The sequence below is a fragment of the Pleurodeles waltl genome, chromosome 1_1, assembly GCF_031143425.1.
Source record: "Pleurodeles waltl isolate 20211129_DDA chromosome 1_1, aPleWal1.hap1.20221129, whole genome shotgun sequence".
Lineage (NCBI taxonomy): Eukaryota > Metazoa > Chordata > Amphibia > Caudata > Salamandridae > Pleurodeles > Pleurodeles waltl.
This window is the reverse complement of record NC_090436.1, coordinates 188,129,280-188,154,161: the sequence shown is the minus strand read 5'-3', so window position 1 is coordinate 188,154,161 and position 24,882 is coordinate 188,129,280. Positions and strand designations below refer to the sequence as shown.

The following is a 24,882-nucleotide window of genomic DNA, read 5'->3' as shown; positions in this document are numbered from 1 at the left end:
CATAGGGTTTGTAGAGTGTAGTCTCAGAAAATCATGAAGAGCTGCAGGGGAGGTATATGAAGTGGTCTTATTTTGATATGTCAATTTGAACAAACACAGATGGAATAATCCAAAACGAGCTCCCAAGTCACGAAGCTGTGGACGAAGATCCAAAAATTCTTTCCTTCTGTTTGCTGTAGCTTTGGACACGGACTGTGTGATGAAGATTTTACTTCCCTGCCAAGAGATTTGTTTTTTGGCTTTCGCAGCATTAAGAATTCTCAATAGATCAGTAAATTCAAGAAAGAAAATAATCACGCCTCTTGGTTTAGATGTGGAGGAACGCGGAGGACGATGACCAATGCAGTGCGCCCTTTGGATGTTCAATACTGTAGAAGATGGTAGGCCCACCAACTGTGGAAAGACTGGAGCAAAAAATTAAATTGGGTCACTCCCTTCAAGACCCTCCAGTAATCCATAAAGGTGAAGATTATTGCGTCTGTTTCTGTTTTCCAAATCCTCTGCAAGTGTCTTCAAAGCTGCCACTTCCTTCTCCAAACTAGTAATTTTATGTGTTTCATCCTGCACCTCGCTGACTCTTTGCTCCAAAGCAGAGACTCTCACTTTCATTTGTGACCACTTAGTATCAAGATTTTGTATCTGAGAATTACTTTCTTCGATAAAAGGACGCAATGCGCGTATTCCGTCAAGCACAAGTTCAAGAGAGATCGGTCAGGGAGATTTTACTGGTGAAGGTGGGTCCTGTTTGACCCTCTTATGAGTAGTTGCAGAAATATTCTGAGAAACTTTAGGCGAAGAAGAGGATGAGGAAGACATCTTTGACATGGAAGAAGAAGATGCTGCAGCAGAATTGTCCAATTGTAAAAACTGCGAAGGTTTGTCAGTTGAGGACAGAGGTTTTATTTTCTTTAGTTTGCCCATATTAGAATAAAAGCCTTAAATAAGGAAACGAGTGGCACAGGAACTCCAAAAATATGTTGATGAAACAGCAAAAATAAATTACATGGCTTGCGCAAAAAATGGCAAGCCGAGCCATCAAATATTCAAAGAAAAAACAGATAAGTACATTGTAATGGTGAGCAAAAATTTGTCAAGATGGCCGCTCTCATGAGGAAAAATTTAAAAACGTAATTAAAGAGTCAGAAAATAAGCTAGGTGACCATAAAAACAACAAAAATGCTCACCAAAACATCCCACAGCCGTTATAATAAAAGCGCCATCAAAAAAAAAAAAAAAAATAACCGCTCCGGCGGTTAAAAAGAAACCCGACAATGCATGGAGCTCTGAGGTTAGGCGGTCATCTTGGTCTGCGACTCGCGCACCCCCCATATGCATGCATTCTTAAAAGCAAATAATTCCTTGGAGTGTGTGTATGTCATTGCATGGTCCAAGCTCACTGTTTTGCTCCAGGCAACTTTGAGAGAGGTACACACTGCCCTCCAAAAAGCCCTTACAGATTTGTGTCTGTCTATCTCTAATGGAAGCATTAAAAGTGTGAACCACATTAACATACTGTTGAAGATCCTTAAGGGTAAGCAATTTGTTACTATAATATTCAAATAATGGCTGTGTTGGACCTGGCTTTTTGACAGGGTCATCCCCAAACGTTTTGCCTCTTCCTCCCATTTTTTCTGACCTGTTGTTGTTGGCTTTTGAACTCTGGGCACTTTACCACTGCTAACCAGTGCTAAAGTGCATATGCTCTCTGTGTAAATTGTACTGTTGATTGGTTTATCCATGATTGGCTATTTGATTTACTTGTAAGACCCTAGTAGAGTGCACTATATGTGCCTAGGGCCTGTAGATTAAATGCTACTAGTGGGCCTGCAGCACTGATTGTGCCACCCACTTAAGTAGCCCCTTAACCTTGACTCAGGACTGCCAATGCAAGGCCTGTGTGTGCAGTTTCACTGCCACTTCGACTTGGCATTTAAAAGTACTTGCCAAGCCTAATACTCCCCTTTTTCTACATACAAGTCACCCCTAATGTGTGCCCTAGGTAACCCCTAGAACAGGGTGCTGTGTGGGCAGGACATGTACCTGTGTAGTTTATATGTCCTGGTAGTGTAAAACTCCTAAATTTGTTTTTACACTATTGTGAGGCCTACTCCCTTCATAGGCTAACATTGGGGCTGCCCTCATACATTGTTGAAGTGGTAGCTGCTGATCTGAAAGGAATAGGAAGGTCATATTTAGTATGGCCAGAATAGTAATACAAAATCCTTCTGACTGGTGAAGTTGGATTTAATATTATTACTATTTTAGAAATGCCACTTTTAGAAAGTGAGCATTTCTCTGCACTTAAATCTTTCTGTGCCTTACAATCCACGTCTGGCTAGGTTTAGTTGACCGCTCCTTGTGCATTCACTCGGACACACCCCAAACACAGGGTACTTAGCCCCACTTGCATACATCTGCATTTTGAATGGGTCTTCCTGGGCTGGGAGGGTGGAGGGCCTGCCCTCACACAAAGGACTGCCACACCCCCTACTGGGACCCTGGCAGACAGGATTGAACTGAAAGGGGACCTGGTGCACTTCTTAGCCACTCTTTGAAGTCATCCCCACTTCAAAGGCACAGTTTAGTATGAAACAGGGCCTCTGCCCTACCACCTCAGACACACTGGAGAAGAATCCTGAACCTGCATCCTGCCAAGAAGAACTGCCTGGCTGCCTAAAGGACTCACCTGACTGCTTTCTACAAAGGACTGCTGCCTTGCTGTTGCCCTGCTGCCTTGCTGAACTCTTGACTTGCTGCAGAAGTGCTCTCCAAGGGCTTGGATAGAGCTTGCCTCCTGTTCCCTGAAGTCTCAGGACCAAAAAGACTTCTTTTTTTCAATTAGACTCCTTGTGCTCTGAAAAATTCGATGCACAGCTTGCTCCGCGGTGAAAAATTCACCGCACGCTGATCCGGCAAGACGCCGCTTGACGCGACGTCTGCGGTGCGACCGGAACTTCGACGCACGGCCTCGCATGGACAACGCCGCCCGACTTCCAGGGAGGAAATCGACACGACGCCTGCCGAGAGAAAGAAACCGCACAGACCCTGGGACATCTGGTAATCCCACGATCCACAGAAGGAGACGGTCCGCATGCCGGAAAACGACGCACGTCTTTCCCGAGTGAAAACTAACGACACAAGTCCGTGTGTGAAGGAGCGAAACCGACGCACACACCATTTTTCTTCCCGTAGAACGACGCACGTCTCCCCGCGTGGAAAATAACGACACAAGTCCGTGTGTGAAGGGGCGTAACCGACGCACACACCATTTGTCCACGCATCTCCTCTTCTGCAGCCCTCTGCAGAGATTTTCCACTCCAAACCAGGTGCTTTGTGCTTGAAAGAAACTTTTTGCTTTTTAAAGACTTAAGACACTTTATATCACTCTTCAGTGATATCTCTACAATTTCATATTGCATCTTTAATCGTTTTGACCTGCAAATACCCAGATAAATGTTATATTTTTTTCTAAACACTGTGGTGTATTTTTGTGGTGCTATATTGTGTTATTGTGTGATTTATTGCACAAATACTTTACACATTGCCTTCTAAGTTAAGCCTGACTGCTCAGGGCCAAGCTACCAGAGGGTGGGCACAGGATAATTTGGATTGTGTGTGACTTACCCTGACTAGAGTGAGGGTTCTTGCTTGGACAGAGGGTAACCTGACTGCCAACCAAAAACCCCATTTCTAAGAGGCTGGTAATTGGAAACTCTGCAACAAGAAGAATTAGGATTTCCTTACGAAGGTCCTGTTATTTCATTCTTTCTTGGTATTCCACTCCATGACTCGATCTACTTTCAACAGATGCCGTCTCTGAGCCAACACCTCCTATCCGCAGAGTTAAAGCAGAAATTGTAATTTGGCCAGTAACTCTTGTTTACCCATACTTTACAATCAGTCCCCTTAAGATCGCTCTACAGAGGTTAATTTGTGTTAAGAATGAGAAGACAGTTGACTCTGCCATATTTAATCATCCATAGAACTGTGAATATATGCGTAAGGAATACTTATGAAAGAGAGCGGAGGCGGTCACTTACAGGCAAACATGCAAAATTCTCATTGACCTCATAAAAGTTTAATTTTCCACGAATAAATAACATTAAAGAAGATTTTTGTGTACTGTTAGGCCAAATCCTGCGACATAGCCATGAAAAAGTGTTAATTTCAATTTTACAAATATCCTGTTCTGCTCAACGTATTGTCTTCTGAACTGATAAAATGTGTGCTTGTTTTGACAGGCTGGGGAGAGCCAGGACATACAAAGCAAGTCTTTGAGTTTCCACAGTGTGTGGAATTGGTCTGTGCAATTTGATGCTAAAGCACAGGCCTTATTTCATAATCCTCTCTATGTGAGTAAAACAAAACCAAGTACACGCAACTCAACACACCAAAAGGTAAGTCTTTTATAAAAATTTTATTTTTATTGCGGGCCTCTTTTCCATCAGTTTCATATGGAAAACTGACCTCATTGTGTATTTGCAAACCGTTCGTTTCTGCCGGTCTTATTTATGGCCTTTACTTATGGCCTTTACTTGTGGGCAACAGAGTAGTGAGGGCTTCAATGCAATTGACAATGCGGAGACATTTAGCTCCATTTTGTAAACATTTTGTACAACCCAGGGGTGATTTACTTACCCTTCTGCAGCGTGATGTCCCAGCATTTCAAAACATTCACACACAATGGCAGCAGATTATTGATTATGAGCTGTTACGCTGACCATTCAGTAGTCACTGTCTTCAATGTGTAGGGCTAGCTACACTCCTGCCTGTTGATAGGGAAATGCCTACACATTTGTTCTTTTCCAAGATCCAAGAGTTCCGGGGCGCCATTGGCCATCTCTTCGGCTCCCTTCAAACTCCTTTTGGTGCGTCTGTCAGCCCAAAGTTGAAGAAAGGCCTTCCATCTGAGATATTGCTAGCAGGTTCGACCTCTGCACCAGTTGGACCCTCCCAACCCATTACTGGGCTTCTCCTGGCACCCATACTGACTCCACCTCTGGGTCCACTATTTGTACCTGTTCCTGGAGAATCAACATCAACTCCATTGATAGTCAGAGTATGAGGTTGTGAGTCCTAACTAAGAGCCGGTGCCACTCTGAATGAGGCTACTGTCTGTTACTGTTGAAACATGACCGTCTCCATTTGACCTGCTTAGTGCCCCACATCCACAAGGCAGGCCTCATTCACTGCATTCCCTGTTTGGGACGGGCTTTGATAATGACTACAATGCAGGAGATAAATTTGGCCAGCTCTACCACGAGTACTGCTGGTATGATGGATTTCAGGCATTTCTCATCCCCACTAAAGAAAGTGCCTTCTTTGATGAAGTTCTCAAGCTACAGCTCTGCACTTTAGAAGTCAAAACCAATGTTCTCACCAAAGTCCTCCTGCTGGGACAAACCAATACTGAGCCTCTACCCCCCTTCAGTGAGGCACGCATCAACACCCACATATGGCCCTGAGCCAAACCTTGCTCAATCCCCTCAGAAAGTAACTAAATTGTGAGGCACCACTGATCGCCCCCCTGGTGACCTCACCTTTTTTTCTTAGCACCTCTTTCTTGAGAGCATGGCAGTGCAGGCTTCCACTAGTCGGACAAACTCAAATACTTTTCCCACTACTCCTCTAGATAGGGTGTCCAAGAAAGTTAAGACCTTTTGGAGAAGGGTATGTTCTTACACTAGTTTGTCTCTCAGGTAAATCAGGGCAGTTGCCTGCTGGCCTGATAGTTTCATGCTCTCTGGGATCTGGTTGCACAAATTCTGCGAGGTGCCACCAGGGACCTTTCGCCCTGTACTAACTCAGGCCATACAGGACAGCTGTGACACATTTACAATCCGTTACTATGGATTTTATTGCATGAGCAATTGGCACTAGTGTTGATGTCTGTCAGCACACTTGGTTACATGCCACAGGATTTTTGGGTGGCATTCAGTCATCCCTTGTGCTCATGCCCTTTGGAGTATTTCAAAGAGAGCAGGTCCACAGCGTGCTCCTTGGGCCTGTCTGCTCCACCATGCCAACTGCATCAATCTTTTTGCTCTTTTCACAACTTTGGCATGGGTACCACTTAAAGGAATACATTTCAGCATGTTGGACCTGGCATCCTTAGGGTTCCCAGACTTTTTGCCTTTACCTCCTGTTGTTGCTGTATGTTTTTGTTGGCCCTAGGACTCTGAGCACTTTACCATTGCTGGCATATTTAATTTACCTTTTAGTCCCTTGTAGAGTGGTATACCATATTCCCAGGGCCTTTAAATTAAATGCTACTCGTGGGGCTACAGCACTGATTTTGCCACCCTCTTAAGTAGCCCTGAAAACATGTCTCAGGCTTGCCACTGCAGGACCTGTGTGTGCAGTCTAACTGCCACCCTGACTTGGCATCTAAAACCCCTGCCAAGCCTTACGCTCCCCTTTTCTTACATATAAGTTACCCCTGAGGTAGGCCCTAGGAGGACCATGGAGCAGAGTGCCATGTAAACAAAAGGCAGGACATATACTTTTAAGTTCTTATGTCCTGCCCCCTCTCATAGGCCAGCATTGGGAATTCCTTATATTCCTTGTATTATCCTTAATCTGTAATTCCTAAACTGAGAGGAGTAGCTACATCATGTTTACCATTGGAATGGTAGTAATATAACGTCTTTACTGGCAAGGTCAGATTTATAATTACTATTTTAGAAACACCACTTTTAGAAAGTAGGCATTTCTCTGCACAACCTGCCCTTTGTGCCCCCAGCCATTCTCCAGTACACATCTGGCTTGGGTTAGGTGATACCTATACTTGTGCGTTCCCTTCAGACACCTGTGACACAGGATGGCCTGGTGTGTGGTGGACACCATTGGTGTTATTACAGAATACCAGGTCCAAGTATCTCCTATTAGTGAAGTGTAGGCAGTGTCTAGGAAACCAGGGCTCTCTAGAGGGTAGCTGTGGATGAGCAGCCGGGGCTTATCTAGGAGACATGCAAAGCTATGCAGTACCACTATAGTCACAGAGCATTCTCACACATGAAAGAACCACACAGTGTTACAAAAATAAAGGTACTTTATTATAGTAACACAACACAAGACTACTATAGGCAGTTCCCCCAAACTGGAGGTAAGTACACACTAATTATATACACAATAGCAATAAGTAAGGAGCATATAAACAACAAGCATTGGCAATAGTATTAGAAAATATTGAGGGCCATAGGGAAGGGCCAAACCATATACTAAGAAAGTGGAAAGCGAGATGCAGGCTCCCACCCAAGGATGTGGAGCTGTTATAGGGGAGCTGGAGGAACTAGGAACACCGAGAAGAGAGTACTAGAGTGACCACCAGCGACGAGGAGATCAGAGGTAAGTACCTTTTCTTCCCAAGGACTAACAGGAGAACTTGGAAAAGGGATTGTACGAGAACAGGATCAGGCAAGAAAAAACCAAAGGTAGAAGAGGACTTGCAAAATAAGGGGACAGAGTCCAGTTCACGATGGAGTGTCCAGTGGGGGCAGGAGCCACTACCCACCCTTCTGTGGATACAGAACCAGGTCGACGATGGAGGAAGATAAGCTGTGGAGCCCAGGAGCTGAAGAGTCGTCCTTGGAGTGGTACAGATGGTGTCTCACGTCGGTTGTCGGGTCGCAGATGGTCAGTGGTGCAGAAGAACCACTAACAACCCTTGGCAAATGCAAGAGGAGAAAAAAAAGAGTTGCAATCCTGAAGAGGACCAGCAAGGTTCAGGGGATTCAACCCAAGCAGGGGAGTCCGAGGTGACCCTCCGCAGTCGGGAGAGCCAATAGAAGCAGTCGCAGCCTCCACTGGCAGCAGGTGCAGTGAGGGCCAGTCTGCTCACCTGAAGAGTTCCACGTTGCTAGAGCGACAGAGAGGAGACTGTGCTTAGCAGGATAGAGTGCTGGGGATGGGGCTACACGGAGCCTGAGGATCCCTTGGAGCAGGAGCAAAAAAGCCTTGTTAGCTACAAGAGTCGCGGTGCACATGGGTACTGTCCTGCAAGGAGAGGCAGGGGCTTCCAGTCTCACAACTTGGACAGCTGGCAGAGAGGGCCAAGGGGGACCACTCCAGATCACCAACTGTGATGAAGGATCCACACAGTTCTAGGGGAGAGCAGATCCACGTAGCTGGTCGTCGTTGCAGTTGATTCCTGCAGATGCAGGAGAGTGACTCCTTCACTCCAAAGGAAATTCTTTCTTGCTTTTGTGCAGGCTGAAGTCTCGCCGACCTCAGAGGATGCACAGCCGATGAAATGTTGCAGTTGCTAGAAAGAGATGCAGAAAAAATGTTGCAAAGAGGAGTCGTCGCTGAAGTTGCAGATTGTCGGTTCCTGTAGAGTCCAGTTGTGTTTCCTGTGGCCAGAAGATGAAGTAAACGATGCAGAAGAGTCCTGGTGGAGTCTTGCACTTCGAATCTCGGGACCCACCCTCAAGGAAGTCCCTAAATAGTAAGGTGACCACCCATCAGGAGGTGTCTGTGACATCACCTACCTGACCTGGCCACTCAGATGCTCCCAGAGGCCTCTGCACATCTTAGTTTCAAGATGGCAGAATCAAGTGCCTGCAAGGCCTGAATGATGCATGGCAAACTAGGCGTCCAGTGCTGCTTTCCCGTTAATATCTCATTCCCACTCCAGTGTGGTTTTCATATTTTATTTCAGGCCAGCAGAAGTGGCATTGTGGGCTGATAAAAACATTGTAAACGTGTCTGGGAGATTAAATAAATACTATCTAGAACAGTATGGTAGTGGTATATGTAAGACCTGCGTGTAGTAAATCTGACTAAAAAGCGCACCACGAATGAGGGTTGTGCTAAAAAATGTTCATGCAGAAATTCAAAGCTGTGCGACTCGCTCTTTAAGATCCAATCAAGTACTTGTATAGTACAGTCATAGAAAATGGAGTGGTAGCTGTGAAGGCCAGAGTAGTAAAATGTTTAAGTTTTCGCACCTGAAATCGGGTTTAGTCTAGCCAACTAGGAAAAAGCACATAGTAATCGCTCTAACCTCCCCATTAGTGGCCGTTCAGTTAATTTGCAGATGTTTAAGTATGAGGGAAGAAGTGGCTGAGGCATGAGTCATACTGCAGAGTTGAGACACATTTTGCCATACCCTTTACTACCTTTACTGCGTTGTTACTGCTGTGGCTCAAGAATTGCAGTATTATTGGTTAGTGCAAGTTAATTACCTTCAGCTGTCCACTAGACCGCTGGAGGCTGTTCATCTAAACAGCACATCTTTCACAATTTACTACTTTTGTGATTGTTATCAGTGCGTATCAGAATTTCAGGGCTGTGTGGCATGATTTTCCCTTTAATGGTAAATACCACTGTGTAAAGCTTACCAGCGATTTTAATTAGAACTGGGGTGCCTGGATTTAGCAGAAACTTTTCATCTGTGCAAAACATGAGCTTAAAGTGTAAATATTCTCCCCGAGTCATCTTTTGCTGTTAAAAAATGTGAGGTTACTCACTGATATATTTTACTATAGTTTGATTTAAGAAAATTCAGAATAAAAGGCTGTTCGTGGCAGATTCCAGATCGACTTTTAGTCAGCTTTTTATCATCCCAGCTTCCTTTAACAAAGCAGTGTTTGTAGTCATCTAGTACATCATATTCTTAGAAACCTCCGTTAAAAATGTTATCAGAATATGTACATATTGCTTCAGTCGTGTAATACTCATTTCGCTTGTCCTACTGTCCAGGTGACCGTTATGCCTTGCAATGTAAGGCTGCTCTAAGATGTGATGGCGTATGCAATATCAGTTGCAGTTTTGTCAATAAACTTTCATTACTTCGCTTTTCTTTTATCTCCTGCTGAGCCTTCATATTTCATACGTCTTTCAGTGGTTTGCTGAGCTTTCTTTTTTTCACGTATTAATAAAATGGTTTTACCATCAAAATTTAGTACATAACACCAGTCGACGCTTTCACTTCCTCTTAACCAACCTTCATTTTTTATCAGCACTAAATAGCAATAAAACAACCCGTACCAAAAATGCGTTGTCCAAAAATACTAGGTCAAATTTATTAGCAGGGATTTAGTCAAAATAAATGAATTCAACACCACTACAGTTAATATACTCCACTCTATTACACTCCACTCAACGACATTCTACACCACTCTATACCACTCAAATTTACAACAATCTACAAAACAAATACATTCAGCAACACACTACTCAAACCCAACAGCAACACACCATGGTACTTTACACCACTCTATGCAACAACACACTAATTTAATCTACACATCCACACTACACCACTCTACTTCACTATAACACGTTATACTAATCCACTAAACTCAACACCACTCAACTTTACAACAGGCTACTTCACTCTATAACATTCCACTCTCACTAAGCCACTCTATGCCACTACTCTCAATACCACTCTCACAATCTACTCTAAAACACTCTAATCCAATCTAAAAAACACCCTTTACACATCTCAACTCTAAAACATTACACAACTCTCTAAACCTTTACACAACACTGTATTCCACTCTAAAACTCTACTCCATTCTAACAAAATACTCCACCCAGTGCTACACCCTTTCACTAAACGACACATTACAATCTACCATACACTGCACAACATTCCATAACACACAGTGTCTGAAAAGAGAGTCATTAGGCTGTCAAAGGGGTCTCGTTGTCCTCTCAACACCATTTGTCGAAGGCTCACGTCATCACTCTCGGCTTATGATAGGACCACTCATCCTGGAATGTTAAGGCACTACATGAATGCCCCCAGTGAGCCCAAGTTGGTGGAATGGCGGCCTTCCGGCTGCATTCAGCCTCCATTGTCCCCATTGTGCCCCAATGTAAGCCTCTAGTATATGGTACCCAGGTACCCAGGGCAGTAGGATACTAGGGGGATCCCCATGGGCTGCAGCATGTATTATGCCACCCATGGTGAGCCCATGCAAAGTGTATCTGCAGGCCTGCCATTGCAGCTTGCGAGAAACGTTGCATGCACCCTTTTCACTACAGGTCTCTGTACCAAGTCACTGTAAGTCACCCCTTTGGTAGGCCCTCCTAGCCTAGAGGGCAGGATGCAAGTACCTATGTGTGTGGGCACCCCTGCATGAGCAGAGCTATGAACTCAAGCTCCATTTTCATGGACTTCGTGAGTGCGGGGATGCCATTTTATGCATGTACTGGACATAAGTCACTACCTATGTCCAGCTACATAATGGTAACTCTGAACCTGGGCATCTTTGGTATCAAACATGTCAGAATCATCCCCCAGTACTGTAGCATGATTCCATGATAGAGGATCCCTAGTTCTGTTCCTACCGGTCTTCCAGGGTCTGCGGGCAGCCTGTGTTGCTGCAGCCCCTCAGACACGATTCTACCCTCCTGATGCTTGACCAGCTCAAGCAGGGTACAGTAGAACAAAGGATTTCCTCTAAGAGAGTGGTGCAACCTCTTTTCCTTTGGAAATAGATGTTACTGGGCTTGGGGGAGGGGTAGTCTCCTCACGCCACTGGACTGCTTCGAAGGGCACATCTGGTGCCCTTCTTGCAACTTCCGGTTTGCACCAGTCCAAGGATCACTGGTCCCTGCTCTGGTGCTAAACACACAAAGGAAAGTGGAGTTTCCACTCCTCTGTCGATCTCTACCCCTACCCCTAGGGTGATGCCCAGAGCTCCTCCAGGTGGCCACTTGGCTCTGCCATCTTGAAACCAAGATGGGCAGAGGCCTCTGGGAGCATCTGACTGGGTGGGCCAGGTAGCTGACATCAGAGACCGCTCCTGATAGGTGGTCACTCCATAGAGTGACCAAACCCCCTCTTTGGGTTATTTAGGAACTCCCTTGAGGGTGGATCTCCAGAGTCATCATGCAAGACTCCACCAGGACCTCTCTGCAAAGACATCTTCTGCCCCTGGCCTCAAGAACCGCTCCTGGGCAACACAGGAACCAAACAAGACTGCAACGCTTGAGAAGACTTGTCCTTGCAACATTATTTCCTCAGCTCCTGTCAGTAATCTGCAACATTTCCACAGCGGTGCATCCTCTGGGGTCGACAAGACTTCAGCTGCACCAAAAAAGCACAAAGGAATCTCCCTTGGAGAGGAGTAGTCACTCCCCTGCATCCGCAGGCACCTAAGGCAATGACATCCGGCTGGTGGGATCTTCTGTCCTCCAGATCTGCAGAGATTCTCCAACACATGTGGTGGTTCTGAGGGATCCCCTGGGTGGGTCCTCTCTGCCTTCTATCAAATGTGGGTGGCGGTAAGCCCTTGCCTTTGCCACTGGAACAGAATCCCTGTGCACTGCAACTGTTGCACCAATCAAGGCTTGTTGACTCCTGCTCTGAGGGATCTTCAGCCTCCAAGTAGCCCTGGCCCCCAGCAGGTGTTCAAGGACAGTCTCCTCTCTGCTGCTCCTGCTACGTTCTGGCGTGCTGTCTGGGCCTCAATGCAACTTACTGTGCCTGTTGCCAGGAGGTTGCTTCTGGAGGCTCTGACTGCTTCTGCTGGCTCTCCTGTCTTCTGAGGGTCAGCCTGGACTCCCCTCCAAGGGTTGAGTCCCCAGGACCTTGCTGGTCCTCCACAGCTCTACAAAACGTCAAACAGCTGCTCTTGCATTCGTATGTGCTTGTTGGTGGCCATCCTAACCACTGACCCATCTGCAATCTGGCGATGGTCGAGGGACAGCTTGTAGGCAACGTCAGGGACTCCTCTGCAGCTCCTGGACCCTGCAGCTGGAATTCTTTTTTTTTTATCACCGTCGACCCAGATCTTCAGCTACAGAAGGGTGGACATTGGCTCCTTCCCCACCTGGACACTCTTGCGTATACTGAACTCTGTCCCCTTCTTTTGCAGATCCTCTTCACCGGGAATCTGCCCTTGGGTTCCACTGGTCCGGTCCTGCCTCCACAGTCTCCAACTACAATGTCCCCATGTCAGCCTATGGGAAAACCGGGTAACTTACCTCTCTGCACTCAGCAGCTGAGGATCTTCTAGGTACTTATCTTTTGGGGTTGCACTCTCTCCCAGTGCTTGTCTAACCAATCCATACACTCTGGTGGGGGACACCTGTTCGCATTCAATTTTTTTTTTTTTTTAGTGTATGGTTTGTCCCCATCCCCCCCCCAGTAGGGTCCTTGCTAATTTATGCTTTTCCTGAGTACTGCGCTGTGTATATCTTGTGTGTTCGTACCTCCAAAGGGAGGTATACCAATGGTAGTCTAGTTTGGTGTGCTAATAATAAAGTACCTTTACTTTTGCAACCACTGTGTGGTTCCTTTCATGTGTGATAAGTTACTCTGTGACTACTATGGTATTGCAAGTGCTTCACATGTCTTCTAGATAAGTCTTGGCTGCTCACCACAGCAACCCCAGAGAGCCATGGCTGTCTGGACAATGAAACACTATTTGGGGTTTACCTGGACCCAGTATAAGGTGTAACACCATAGGTATCCACCACACACTGGGCCAGCTTCCTATAATTACACTCCAACTTACATTTCACCCCACATATTTACATTTCACATATCTCCTCTGAATTGCAAAAGCCATAATTACATCCCACAAAATATATTCTAATTCACAACATGCCACATAATTCCACACCTTATAATACTACTCTACATCATACCACATGATACTACTCCACACCATGCCACATAACTACACTCCATATAATACCACTCAGTACCACATAATTACACTCCACATAATTACACTCTACTCAATATAATTTAAAAACACCCCACATAAATGCACTTTATGCCACAAACCAGCAATCTTCATAAATGCACTTTATACCATGACACAAGTCTAAGAAGCATAATTTCACTCAACGCCACACAGTTCCACACCACAAAATTCAACTCCACGCATTTACAAAACACACCACACAATTTCACATCAAACTACATATTTCAACTACACCACACAGTTCCGCAACACACCATATACCACCAATACACACCACAGATTTCAACATCATGCCACAGAATTTAACAGCACACCACATAATTCAAGTCCACAACATGCCACTGCAGAACACACAATACCATTCCACATAATTAATTCCGTAACGCACAATCTCACTGTACATAATTCCACAACAGTTAATACCATATAATTACTATCCACATAATTCTACAGCACATCATGCCACATATTTCCACTACACAACTGCACACCAAACAATTCCACACCAAACAATTCCTATACAATCCATCTCTACATTGCACTTCCATAAACCGTGTCATCTCTTCGCCACACACCCACTGCCCCTCTCATCTCTCCTTCACACTTCCACCACCACCTCTCATCTCACGATTCCACTGCCCCCTCTCATCCCTCCCTATCTCCTCTCTATACAGCCTGCTCACACATTCTACATTCCTGTACCTCCTCACGCTGTCCAGTGGTCCACCTCTCACTTTCTATCTCCCCCTCTGGGTGCCCGTCCCACTCGTCCCCCTCTCTCTCTCTCTCGCTCTCTCATACACTCTTCCTGCATCTCTGTTATTGGTTCTCTTCAGGTCTTCTAACACACTTTCTTTCCTGGGCCTTTTAAAAATTTCTGTCCCTCAAACCCACACTCTCCTCCTTCTTGGGGTATCTTCTGGGTATCTAGGCGCACCCTCTTTATGTGTCTGTGGCCTGCTCTTCCCTTCTTTCTCACACTCTTTATGTTCCTCTGTCTGGAGTTCATTCACCACTTTGTGCACAAACTACATATCACTCTCTGTCTTCCTTTCTGTCTATGCTGTGCAACTCTCACCCCTATCTATTCACCATGGCTCATAATTCCACTACACAAATATACGACAAACCACACAATTACACAACTAACCATTCCAATTCAACCCACATATTTCCACTCCAAACCATATTCATCCACTCCAAACCGAAACACCTGGTTAAAAGACATTGTCATTTACAAGGCCAATAGCTCTAACTCTCCTAAATGCGAGACCAATTGCATTGCAAATGCTTGTTTTTATAATATTTACTGCATTTTAAAGTGGTGATATTGTTGGGTGACTTTAAAATAAGTGCATTGTTAATACTTATAGGCTGTGCATGTGGAAATTTGAACATTCAAATTACTACTGCAAGGGGTTGATGGAAATAACACCAGTAATTGCTAGGCCCAGGAGTTAAGAGGTGACATTGCACCGCAGTGGGCCTAGAAGGTTGAGGGATCTCTGCCTCTGTGGTGAGCCCAGGATTGCGATTGTGCTTCATGTACTTCCTCTTTAGGTTTTGACTATACAGTGCTGTCTCTGCTACACATATTGTTCACATACAGTGGGCTTACAGCCTGCTTCTAGCTTACCATTTGTTACCTTCAGCGTTGCTCTCATTTCCTTCGTTCCGTTTGTCTCCATGCCTTTGTCATGTCCTCTTCATGTGTTTGGCCCTTCCCTGAGCATGCACCAAGTTCTTGTATCCTTCCAATGTTCCTGTTTTTGGAGCTACTTTATTTTTTGGGAGGGGGTTGAAGCATGCCGCGTTGAATGCTTGTGTTTTCTGTCTGTCTTCCATATCCCTGTCCATGTAGCTTCTGTTCCCTCCCACCTGTCCTCTTCCATCTTGCTGCTTTTCCCCTCCCACCTCCTGGCCAACAGTGCAAGCAAATTAGCTGATCTATGACTGCAAAAGGTCCATTGTAGTGGCACATAATTCTCGTATCCTGGTACTGTAATGTTTTATTGCTATTCTGCATGCCTTCCAAATAAAGAATGCTGCAGTATTATTTCTTGTACCACAAATATAATTAACAGAGTAAAACATTGTTTCTGCTGCGTTCTTCTACTTTCTCCAAAATACAGTGTTCTCCATTGCAGTGCCTCGGTGAAACATTGATGAAACCAGTCAGAGGTGCTTCTCTTCAGATATTAATGACCCTGTAGAACTTAAACTGAGACTCTTACGTAGATGTTTGACTGCATTCCTCTAGGCCACTGCACTGTACGCCACTTGACTCTACGCCACTCTACTCTTTGCTACTGCTCTCTACTCTATGCCTCTGCACTCAACGCCACTCTACTTTGTACTGCTCTACACCACTGCATTCCATTCTGCACCTCTCCACTCTACCCCACTCAACTTTACGCCACTTTACTGTATACCACTCTACTCTATGCCACTCTACTGTGCACCATTCTACTTTACTCCACAGCACTTTACTCAGCTGCACTCTACTGCCACTCAGCATCACTCTACTCTGCACCACTCTACCCTATGCTGCTCTGTGTCACTGCAGTCTACACCTTTTTGCTCTGCACCACTCTATGCCACTGCACTCTACTCCAACCTACTCTGCCGCTCTACTGTATGCCACTGCATTATATGCCACTTTACTGTACTTTGCACTACTCTATTCTATGCCACTCTACACTATTGCACTTTACGCCACTGCACTGTACTATGCACCACTCCACTGGCACTCTACACCACTGCACTCTACTCAGAGCCACTCTACTTCATTGCCCTCCATGCCACTACACTCTACTTAACTCCAGTTTACACCTTTGTACTCTGTGCCACCGCACTCCATCCCACTGCATTCTAATCCATGCCAATGCACTCTACGCCACCCTACTCTAGTCGGCACCACTGCACTTTACCCCAGGGCACACTATGCCATTGTACTCTACTTTACACGACGCCACTGCACCACTCCACGTTACTCCACTCAATACCAGTGCACCATGCACCACCCCACTCTGTTCTACTCTGTGCTTTACTCTGCCACTGCATTTTACACCACTGCAATCCATGCCTCTATACTCCACTTTACACCACTCCACTACTCTGTAAGCTGCTCCACGACACTCCATGCCACTCTACCCTTCTCCATTCAGTGCCACTCTACTCTATGCCACTTCACTGTATACCACTTCACTCTACAAACTCAGCTCTACTGCAGTCCACTCTATGCCACTCTACTTCACACAACTATATGGCATGCCATACCACTCCACTCTATTCTGCTTCTCTCCATGCCACTCCAGCCTACCCCACTCGACTCTGCGCCACCCCACTCTGTCCCCCTACTCTGTTACTCCAGCCTACTGTATTCCTTTCCACTCTGCACCACGGCACACCATGCCACTTTACTCTATGCCATTGCACTACTCTACGCCACTGCACTCTATGCCAGTCCACTCTTCTCCACACCACTCCTCTCCACTGCACTGTGTACCACACTACACAGTGCGTCTCTACTCACTGCCACTTCAGTCTACACCATGTCACTCTCAAACTCAACTCTTCACCATTCTAAGCCACTTGACTACAATCCAATCTATGCCACTCTACTCCATTCCACTCTACTCAAAACCATGCGATCCACACCAGTCTACCCCACTCCTTTCTAATCTATGCCACCCAGCTGTACATTACTCTACTCTACACCACTTCAGTCTACGCCTCTCCAAGTCACTCTACTTCACTCTACGGCATGCTACTCCACTATACTCTATTTCCCTCCACTGTGCTGTACAACATGGCTAAAAGACACTGGCAAAGCCAATAGCTCTCGCATAGGGTCAACCTATTGACTTTGCCAGTGCTTGTTGATAAATACATTTGCTCTCATGACAGATTGTTTAGTTAGTTATAAGGTTATGGTTAAAATGTGTAATAGGTTAGAATAGGGTAGGCAGTTTTAGGTGCATTCGATTGCATTAGTCCTAATATCTGATAGAGACTTCTAGTTGCAGATTCCTTACCTTAGAATTTCCCCCAGGCGTCAGACTGGATCCGGAGATTTTTCTTTGAGCAATACCCTTACGCATCGGTAGGTGGCATCCGTCGACTCCGCGGGCATCGTAGTCATCGTAGTCGCCGTGATGACGTCGGGAGCAGTACATAGACACCGCCTTCGCGCTGATCCGGAGAGAGCTACCCTGGTCTCTTTTTGACCAACTTCGACCGTTTTGTTGAGTTTTCAAGTGAGATATTTGATACGTTGAGGATGTCCCCGAAGACCGGTTTCAAGCCGTGCGAGGACTGTCATCGCATGATGATGGTGACTGATCCACACAGGGTTTCTTTGTGGTGTCTTGAGCGCGACCACGACCTGAAGTCGTGCTCCGAGTGGCGGCCCATGCACCCGAAGGCCTTGAGGTAGCGGTCCCTCAAACACATGGCGGACCAGCACTCGACTCCGCGTAAGTCCCGGTCTCGATTGAGAGGAAGGTCTCGAGACCACAAAGTCTTTGGTGCAGGTAAGAAAAAGAAGTAAATGGAGAGGTCCCATCGCTCTCCGACTTCGCCCCGTCGCTCAGCTGACGTGACGCGGGAGGAGCATCGACACTCAAGGCCTCCATCTTCGGAGCCTGCGTCTGGGTCTGCTCCGAGTTTCCCGGAGCGACCCCCGCCCAACTTAAAGAATTCTATAAGGCCATGCGCTTCATGTTTGGGCAGACCGACCCCGATACAGCGCCTTCGGGCCGAAGGGGTTCAGTTGAGGGGCCCTCAGGTTCCACGCCGGCGTCTTCGGCTCTGGCCACCGAGGTCCCCTCCAGATCCATTTGCGGATCCGCACCGGCGCGATCGCACCATTGAGACCTTCCCCGGAGTGGCGTTGGCCGTCGCCACCTTTGTCTTCGATGGGGCCTATTCGCCCCAAATCAGATTTGTACCCTTTTTCCTATGGGTACAAATTCAGGGAAGGATTGGAGGGGTCCCTGGACTCTTATGAGTACCAGGGTGACCCATCTTTGGACTGGGCTTAGGAATTGGGCGACCCCAGTGGTCTGGATACTTCTCCAGACGCTGGCATGCTGTCTCCTCCTACTGTGGCTACGGCAGAGGGAGCAACTTATGGTATGGTGGTCAGTAGGGCAGCTGAGGTCCTTGGCCTTGAGCTTCCTACCGTAGAGGTCAGGTTCAATCTCCTGACGGAGGTGCTTCAGCCAGGGGCTTCCACATCTGAACCCCTTTTGCCATTCAGTGAAGCCCTCACTGATGTCATTTTGGGTACTTGGTCCAAACCCAACACAGGGGCTCCTATGAATAGGACTATCGCACACTGCCATCGGCCTGCTCTGAACGACCCTAAATCCCTGTCCCAACACCCCACGCCTGAGAGTCTTGTCATCCAGGCTTCCTCTTCTTCAGGCGCATTCCCTTCTGCACCCCCGGATAGGGAATCAAAAAGGCTGGAACAATTTGGGAAGAAGATGTTTTCTTCCTCCAGTCTCGAACCGTGGTCTGTGAACACCGCATGCCTTTTAGGCCGCTATACCCACTCTTTGTGGGATACGGTTGTGCAAGTCCTGCTGCAGATACCGGAGGAGGCCCGTAATATAGCCTCCCAAGCTGTGAACGATGGTAGAGATGTGGCGAAGTTCACAATCCATTGTGGGCTGGACACGACCGACTCTTAGGGCAGATCGGTTGCTACAAGGGTGGCCTTGAGATGCCGCGCCTGTTTTTTCTGGGGATGTCCAACAGTCCCTCATGGACATGCCCTTTGATGGCTCCCGTCTCTTTGGAGACAAAGCAGTCTCGACCTTGGAGAGATTTAAGGATTCCCAGGCTACGGCTCAGTCCCTTGGTCTTTCCTTTGCCCCTTGCCCCCCGCAGTCCGCTTTTCGCCCCTTTCGTGGCCACGGAAGGGGCTCCCTGTCACGTCCTCCACCCAGCCACCGTGCCACCCACGCTGTCCAGCCTCTGCGTGGCCGGGGACGCGGAATCCAACGTGGGCGTGGGACAGGGAACCAGAGGTCTGCCAGTCCACCTCTGCCCACGCTGCAGCCGCCAAACCCTCCTGGTCCGTCCCCTCACTCCCATCAAGTTGACGGCAGGATTCGCCATCACCTGCCCCACTGGGAATCCATCACAACGGACAGGTGGGTTTTGCAGATCGTTCGCAAGAGCTACTCCCTCCCTTTCAAATCTGCTCCACCAGCAATGCCTCCATCCTTCAGCCACCTTCCAGAGGATCATTTGGCGCTTCTCCACCAGGAAGTTGCAGCTCTCTTGGCCAAGGGAGCTATAGAGAAGCTCCCTGTGGCCGAAGTAGGTTGTGGTTGTTATTCCCGCTACTTTCTGGTGCCGAAAAAGGACAGGGCTTACCTCCTATCCTAGACCTTCGGGACCTAAAATACTTCCTCAAGAAGGAGAAATTCAAATTGCTCACCCTGGCTCAGGTTCTGTCTGCCTTGGACCCAGGAGACTGGATGGTAGTGTTGGACTTGCAGGAGGCTTATTTCCACATCCTGCCTGCCCACAGATGTTACCTACGATTCGTAGTAGGTCATGAGCACTTTCAGTTTACCGTGCTCCCCTTCGGCCTTACCAGCGCCCCTCGGGTGTTCACAAAAGTGACAGCAGTGATTGCAGCTCATCTGTGCCGGGTAGGGGTATCAGTCTTCTCCTACCTCGACCACTGGCTGTTGAACGCGGACTCACCCCAGAAAGTCATCTCCCATCTTCAGACTACAGCGAACCTCCTGCACACCCTGGGTTCACTATAAACGTGGCGAAGTCACACCTGACTCCCTCTCAGACACTCCCCTTCATCTGATATGTTCTGGACACAGTGCAGTTTTGGGCTTATCCTCCTGACAAGCGATTCCAAGACATTCAGGCTATGATTCTGATCTTTCAGCCTCTGTCTTGGATTTCGGTGAGACTGACTCTGAGGCTGCTGGGCCTCATGGCCTCCTGCATCCTGCTAGTAACACATGCCATATGGCTTTTGCGGGCTCTGCTGTGAGCTTGAAGTTCCAGTGGGCGCAGCATCAGGGGAATCTCTCCGACCTGGTCCAGCTCTCGGAGGGTACTGCAAAAGACCTGCAGTGGTGGCTTTCGAATTTCATTTGGACCCTTTGTCAGGAGGCACTACGCCTCTGGACATGGCTGAAACATCAGGGCATTTCCCTGGTGGTTCAACATCTGGCGCAAACTCAACACCAGAGCGGACAAACTCAGCCATTGGTGCACAGCTGATCACTAATGGCGTCTCCATCTGGAGGTGGCGCAAGGTCTCTTTCAGCAGTGTGGAGAGTCTTGGTTAGATCTGTTGGCCTCCACAGAGAACACGCAATGTCAGCTGTTCTGCACATTGGAGTTTCCAATGCGGCACTCGCTCTGAGACGCTTTTCGTCTTCCGCTTTTCCGCTTACACCACTTCTGCCCAGAGTTCTCAAGAAGATCAGGAACGACAGGGCCCAAGTCATCTTGGTGACTCCGGACTGGGCACGGAGAGTCTGGTATCCAAAGCTATTGAGCATGTCCATCGATCCTCCACTCAGACTGCCTCTTTGGGCAGATCTTCTGTCACAGCAGCAGGGGACGGTTCTTCACCCGAACCTGTCCAATCTCCGCATTCATGCGCGGAGATTGAGCGGCGACAGTTGACGACTTTTGATCTTCCACCCGAAGTCTGCGATGTTATCTTGGCAGCCAGGCGTCCCTCCACCAAAACTGTATAAGCCTGTCGTTGTAATACATTTCTAGCATGGTGCACCAACAAATCTGTTGACCCCCTTTCTGCCCCTCTATCCGAGGTTCTTTTGTGCATTCTTTCGTTGGCACAGCAGGGCTCTGCTTTGGGCACCCTTTAAGGTTATTTTTCTGCTATTTCGGCCTTCCTTAGGTTACCTGATCAGCCCTCACTTTTTAAATCTCTTATTGTGAGTAGATTCCTAAAAGGCCTCAACCATTTATTTCCTCCCACTCCATTTATCATGCCTTTGTGGGACCTCAATCTTGTCCTTACTTATTTAATGTGTACTCCATTTGAGCTGATGCACAATTGTCCCTTACAGCTCCTCACCTTCAAGACTGTCTTTCTTGTTGCCATCACCTCTGCTCGCAGGGTGATGGAGCTTCAAGCCCTTTCATCTAAACCTCCATACTTGTCTGTGCACCCTGACAAAGTGGTGTTGGGCAGTAAAGCTTCCTTCCTTCCAAAGGTGGTTACACTTTTTCATATAGGCCAGTCCATCACCCTGCCTACTTTCTGTGCACCCCCCACATCATTCTCATGAGGAGGAGAGACTCCACCGTCCAGACCCAAAAAGAGCGTTGGCATTCTATCTTAATCGTACTCTTTGACGGGTATGTGGGGTGCGAAAAAAGGGAAGGAAGTGCAAAAAATGTACCATCTCTCGATGGGTACTTCTTGGCATCAAAATGTGCTACACTTTGGCCAAGAAGCAACCCCCTGAGGGCTTGCGTGCTCATTCCACCTGAGCAACTGCTGCTTCCACTGCGTTGGCACGCGGAGTTCCTGCCCTGGATATCTGCCAGGCAGCCACATTGGCATCCCTGCACACGTTTGCTAAACACTACTGCCTGGACAGTCAGGTCCGTCTGGATGGCTACTTTGGTCGTTCAGTCCAGCAGGAGTTCCTAGTATGATCTTGGTCCGCAGCCCACCTCCGAGGATGTCATTGCTTGGGTATCTATCCTAAGGTAAGGAATCTGAAACTATAAGTCTCTATCAGATGTACAAGTTACTTACCTTCGGTAACGAAATATCTTGTAGAGATGTATTCTAGTTGCAGATTCCTTACCGCCCACCCATCCTCTCTGCTTGCGAACTGATGTCTAGGGACAGGGATTCCCCCTTCAGGTCCTTAGCTCTGGCGCACCAATCTCAGTGTTCTTAGCGGCTCTGTGCTTTGGCGTGAAAAGTCGTTAAATGAAACTGACGTCACTGCGCGAAGGCGGTGTCTACGTACTGCTCCCAACATCATTGTGGCAACTACGACGCCAACAACGCCCGCGGAGTCGACTGACGCCACCTACCGACGCCCATCGGTATTGCTCGAAGAAAAATCTCTGGATCCAGTCTGATGCCTGGGGGAAATTCTAAAGTAAGGAATCTGCAACTAGAAAAATGTCTCTACCAGATATTTTGTTACCAAAGGTAAGAAACTTGTACTTTAGCTTAAATCTTTATTACAGTGAATATTCTCTGTCATTGTGCATACATTCATGTATAGGAAACAACTATAGTTTATAAAGTGTTACAAAAGAAGCAGTGTATTAGTTTAGGGAACAAGAACAGAACCTGTTCTTGTCCCCCAAATAAAACCCTATGATATAGGGACTGTTGTCCAGAAACCTAAGTTGTGTCACAAACACCAATTTAGAGTAGGTGGGACATACCTTTTTGCCAACCTTATTCTACTTTCCTCTGGGTATCTGCTAAGTGTGTGTATATAGATAGGCATACTGGGATACTAGCAAACACAGCTCATTACTGGGACACTAGCACAGACGAGGGTGGGTGCTTTCAGATACCTTGTTAAATGACCTAAAAATTTCAATATTGTGTAGAAAGGCACTGTAGTGACTCATGGTAAGATGTTTTAATTGGCCCTGTAGAAATCATTGGTGAGACCTCCCCAAAAATTGTAATTAACTTGTGGAAGTACCACATATCGAAGGATAAAGGTGTATCATTGCAGGTTAAAGGTGGACTACAGAAGACTGGCATAGCCAACACCACAAATCCTATCTTGACAGTTGCAAAGACTGCATAGTTCATGAGTAGGGAATATGAAGATATAATTGAGACATTTAGATTGAAGATGCAGGAGGTGCACATTTTTTTTTTTAATCCTCTGCACTGGTATGTGGAAAACTTTACAAAACAGTGATGTTTGGTATCAACATTGTTCTGTATGAGTTGTCCTCTGCAAAGTGGAAAAGAACACAATGCTGTACAAATGGTGAACTTAAAGAAAAACAATCTACTTAAGTTTGCCATTGGGCAGAGAAGGGGGTTGAAGAAAACGTGAAGAAAGAAATCTGTATGTTCTGCAGGTCAGGTGTTTTGCACCTAGATACATTAGCTGAAAGCAGGCAAAGTGTATCTGGTAATCTTCTGCTGAAAATAGAGAAGAGCATTTAGGAATTGGTAAAGAAGCATGTATTCCTACATTTTATTTCTAAGATTTTCTTACTGATAACCCACCAAACTCACCCTGACCCTCCACCTTGATTTGAATTACAGACGCATGCAGTATATGTAGTGCAACATTGGATCTTTTATATATTCCCATGCTTGAATCATTTCCTGTCGTCAGGATGGGAATCCCAGGTACATTAATACAGCAGTGAACAGTGTAAAAATATGCAGCATACAATATACAATACAAGAGGGCTGATAGGCCTGCAAGAACATAATATTTAGTAGCATAACCAACATATTTGCAAGAACTCAAACTTCAGCCAGTGAGGTGGAATTTCAAGTTCTCCTACTTCCCCTAAAGGCCACCATAGCTCAGTTTTCTACCACACATTGTGTGTGAGGGGAGTCCCGTGGCAGAGCTCTGCTCTGACCCTTCAGTGAATCTGAAATTGTTACTGTTTTGGTCTGCCCTGGGTTTGAACAGCCCTGTCATCAGCACTGAAGTACTGTGTGTTGTTTTTAGGGACGATTATTATTGTATGGACCAGGTAGACCTTTTGTCCTTGCAAACTACTGCCACCATGGCTAACAGAGAAAATTATCTATTGAAACCCTGTTCATCCTGTGTTAAGATTTACACAAATGATCCTCATTCTCAGTGTATTTTTTGCCTTTACTCACTCCATAAGGCATCAGAGTGTGATATTTGTAAGACTTTTTTGAGGATAACCCTTAAGAACAGGGAAAGGAGGTTGGTGTTATTCCTTATGAACAAAGAGAATTTACCTCTTACTCTTCAGGGGAGGATTCCATGAAAAAGTGCCCCTCCAAGCACTTCCACGAAGGCAGCACACAAGAGGAGACTTGTACAATTTCCTAAGCATAATTAATTTGGCTCAGCGCTTGCAGCCACCTCTTATGGTAATTTTCAGGCTAAGCATCCCTTTAGAACCTATAGAGCCAATCAACCTGTAGTGAAAAAGAAGAAATCTTTCAATCTTCTCTTCAAAGGCATCTTCGACGACAACT

The 24,882-nt window shown here is 46.6% G+C and overlaps 1 protein-coding gene across 2 annotated transcripts in view; it reads left to right on the top strand.

Annotated features, from left to right (window-relative positions):
- Positions 1-24,882, top strand: part of MTMR12 (myotubularin related protein 12) — a 598,822-nt gene that overhangs the window by 559,204 nt on the left and 14,736 nt on the right. For both annotated transcript variants that reach the window (XM_069220461.1, XM_069220466.1), the window contains exon 15: positions 4,242-4,397. In XM_069220461.1, coding sequence (XP_069076562.1) covers positions 4,242-4,397 — 156 coding nt within the window. The remainder of the gene's footprint in view (positions 1-4,241; positions 4,398-24,882) is intronic.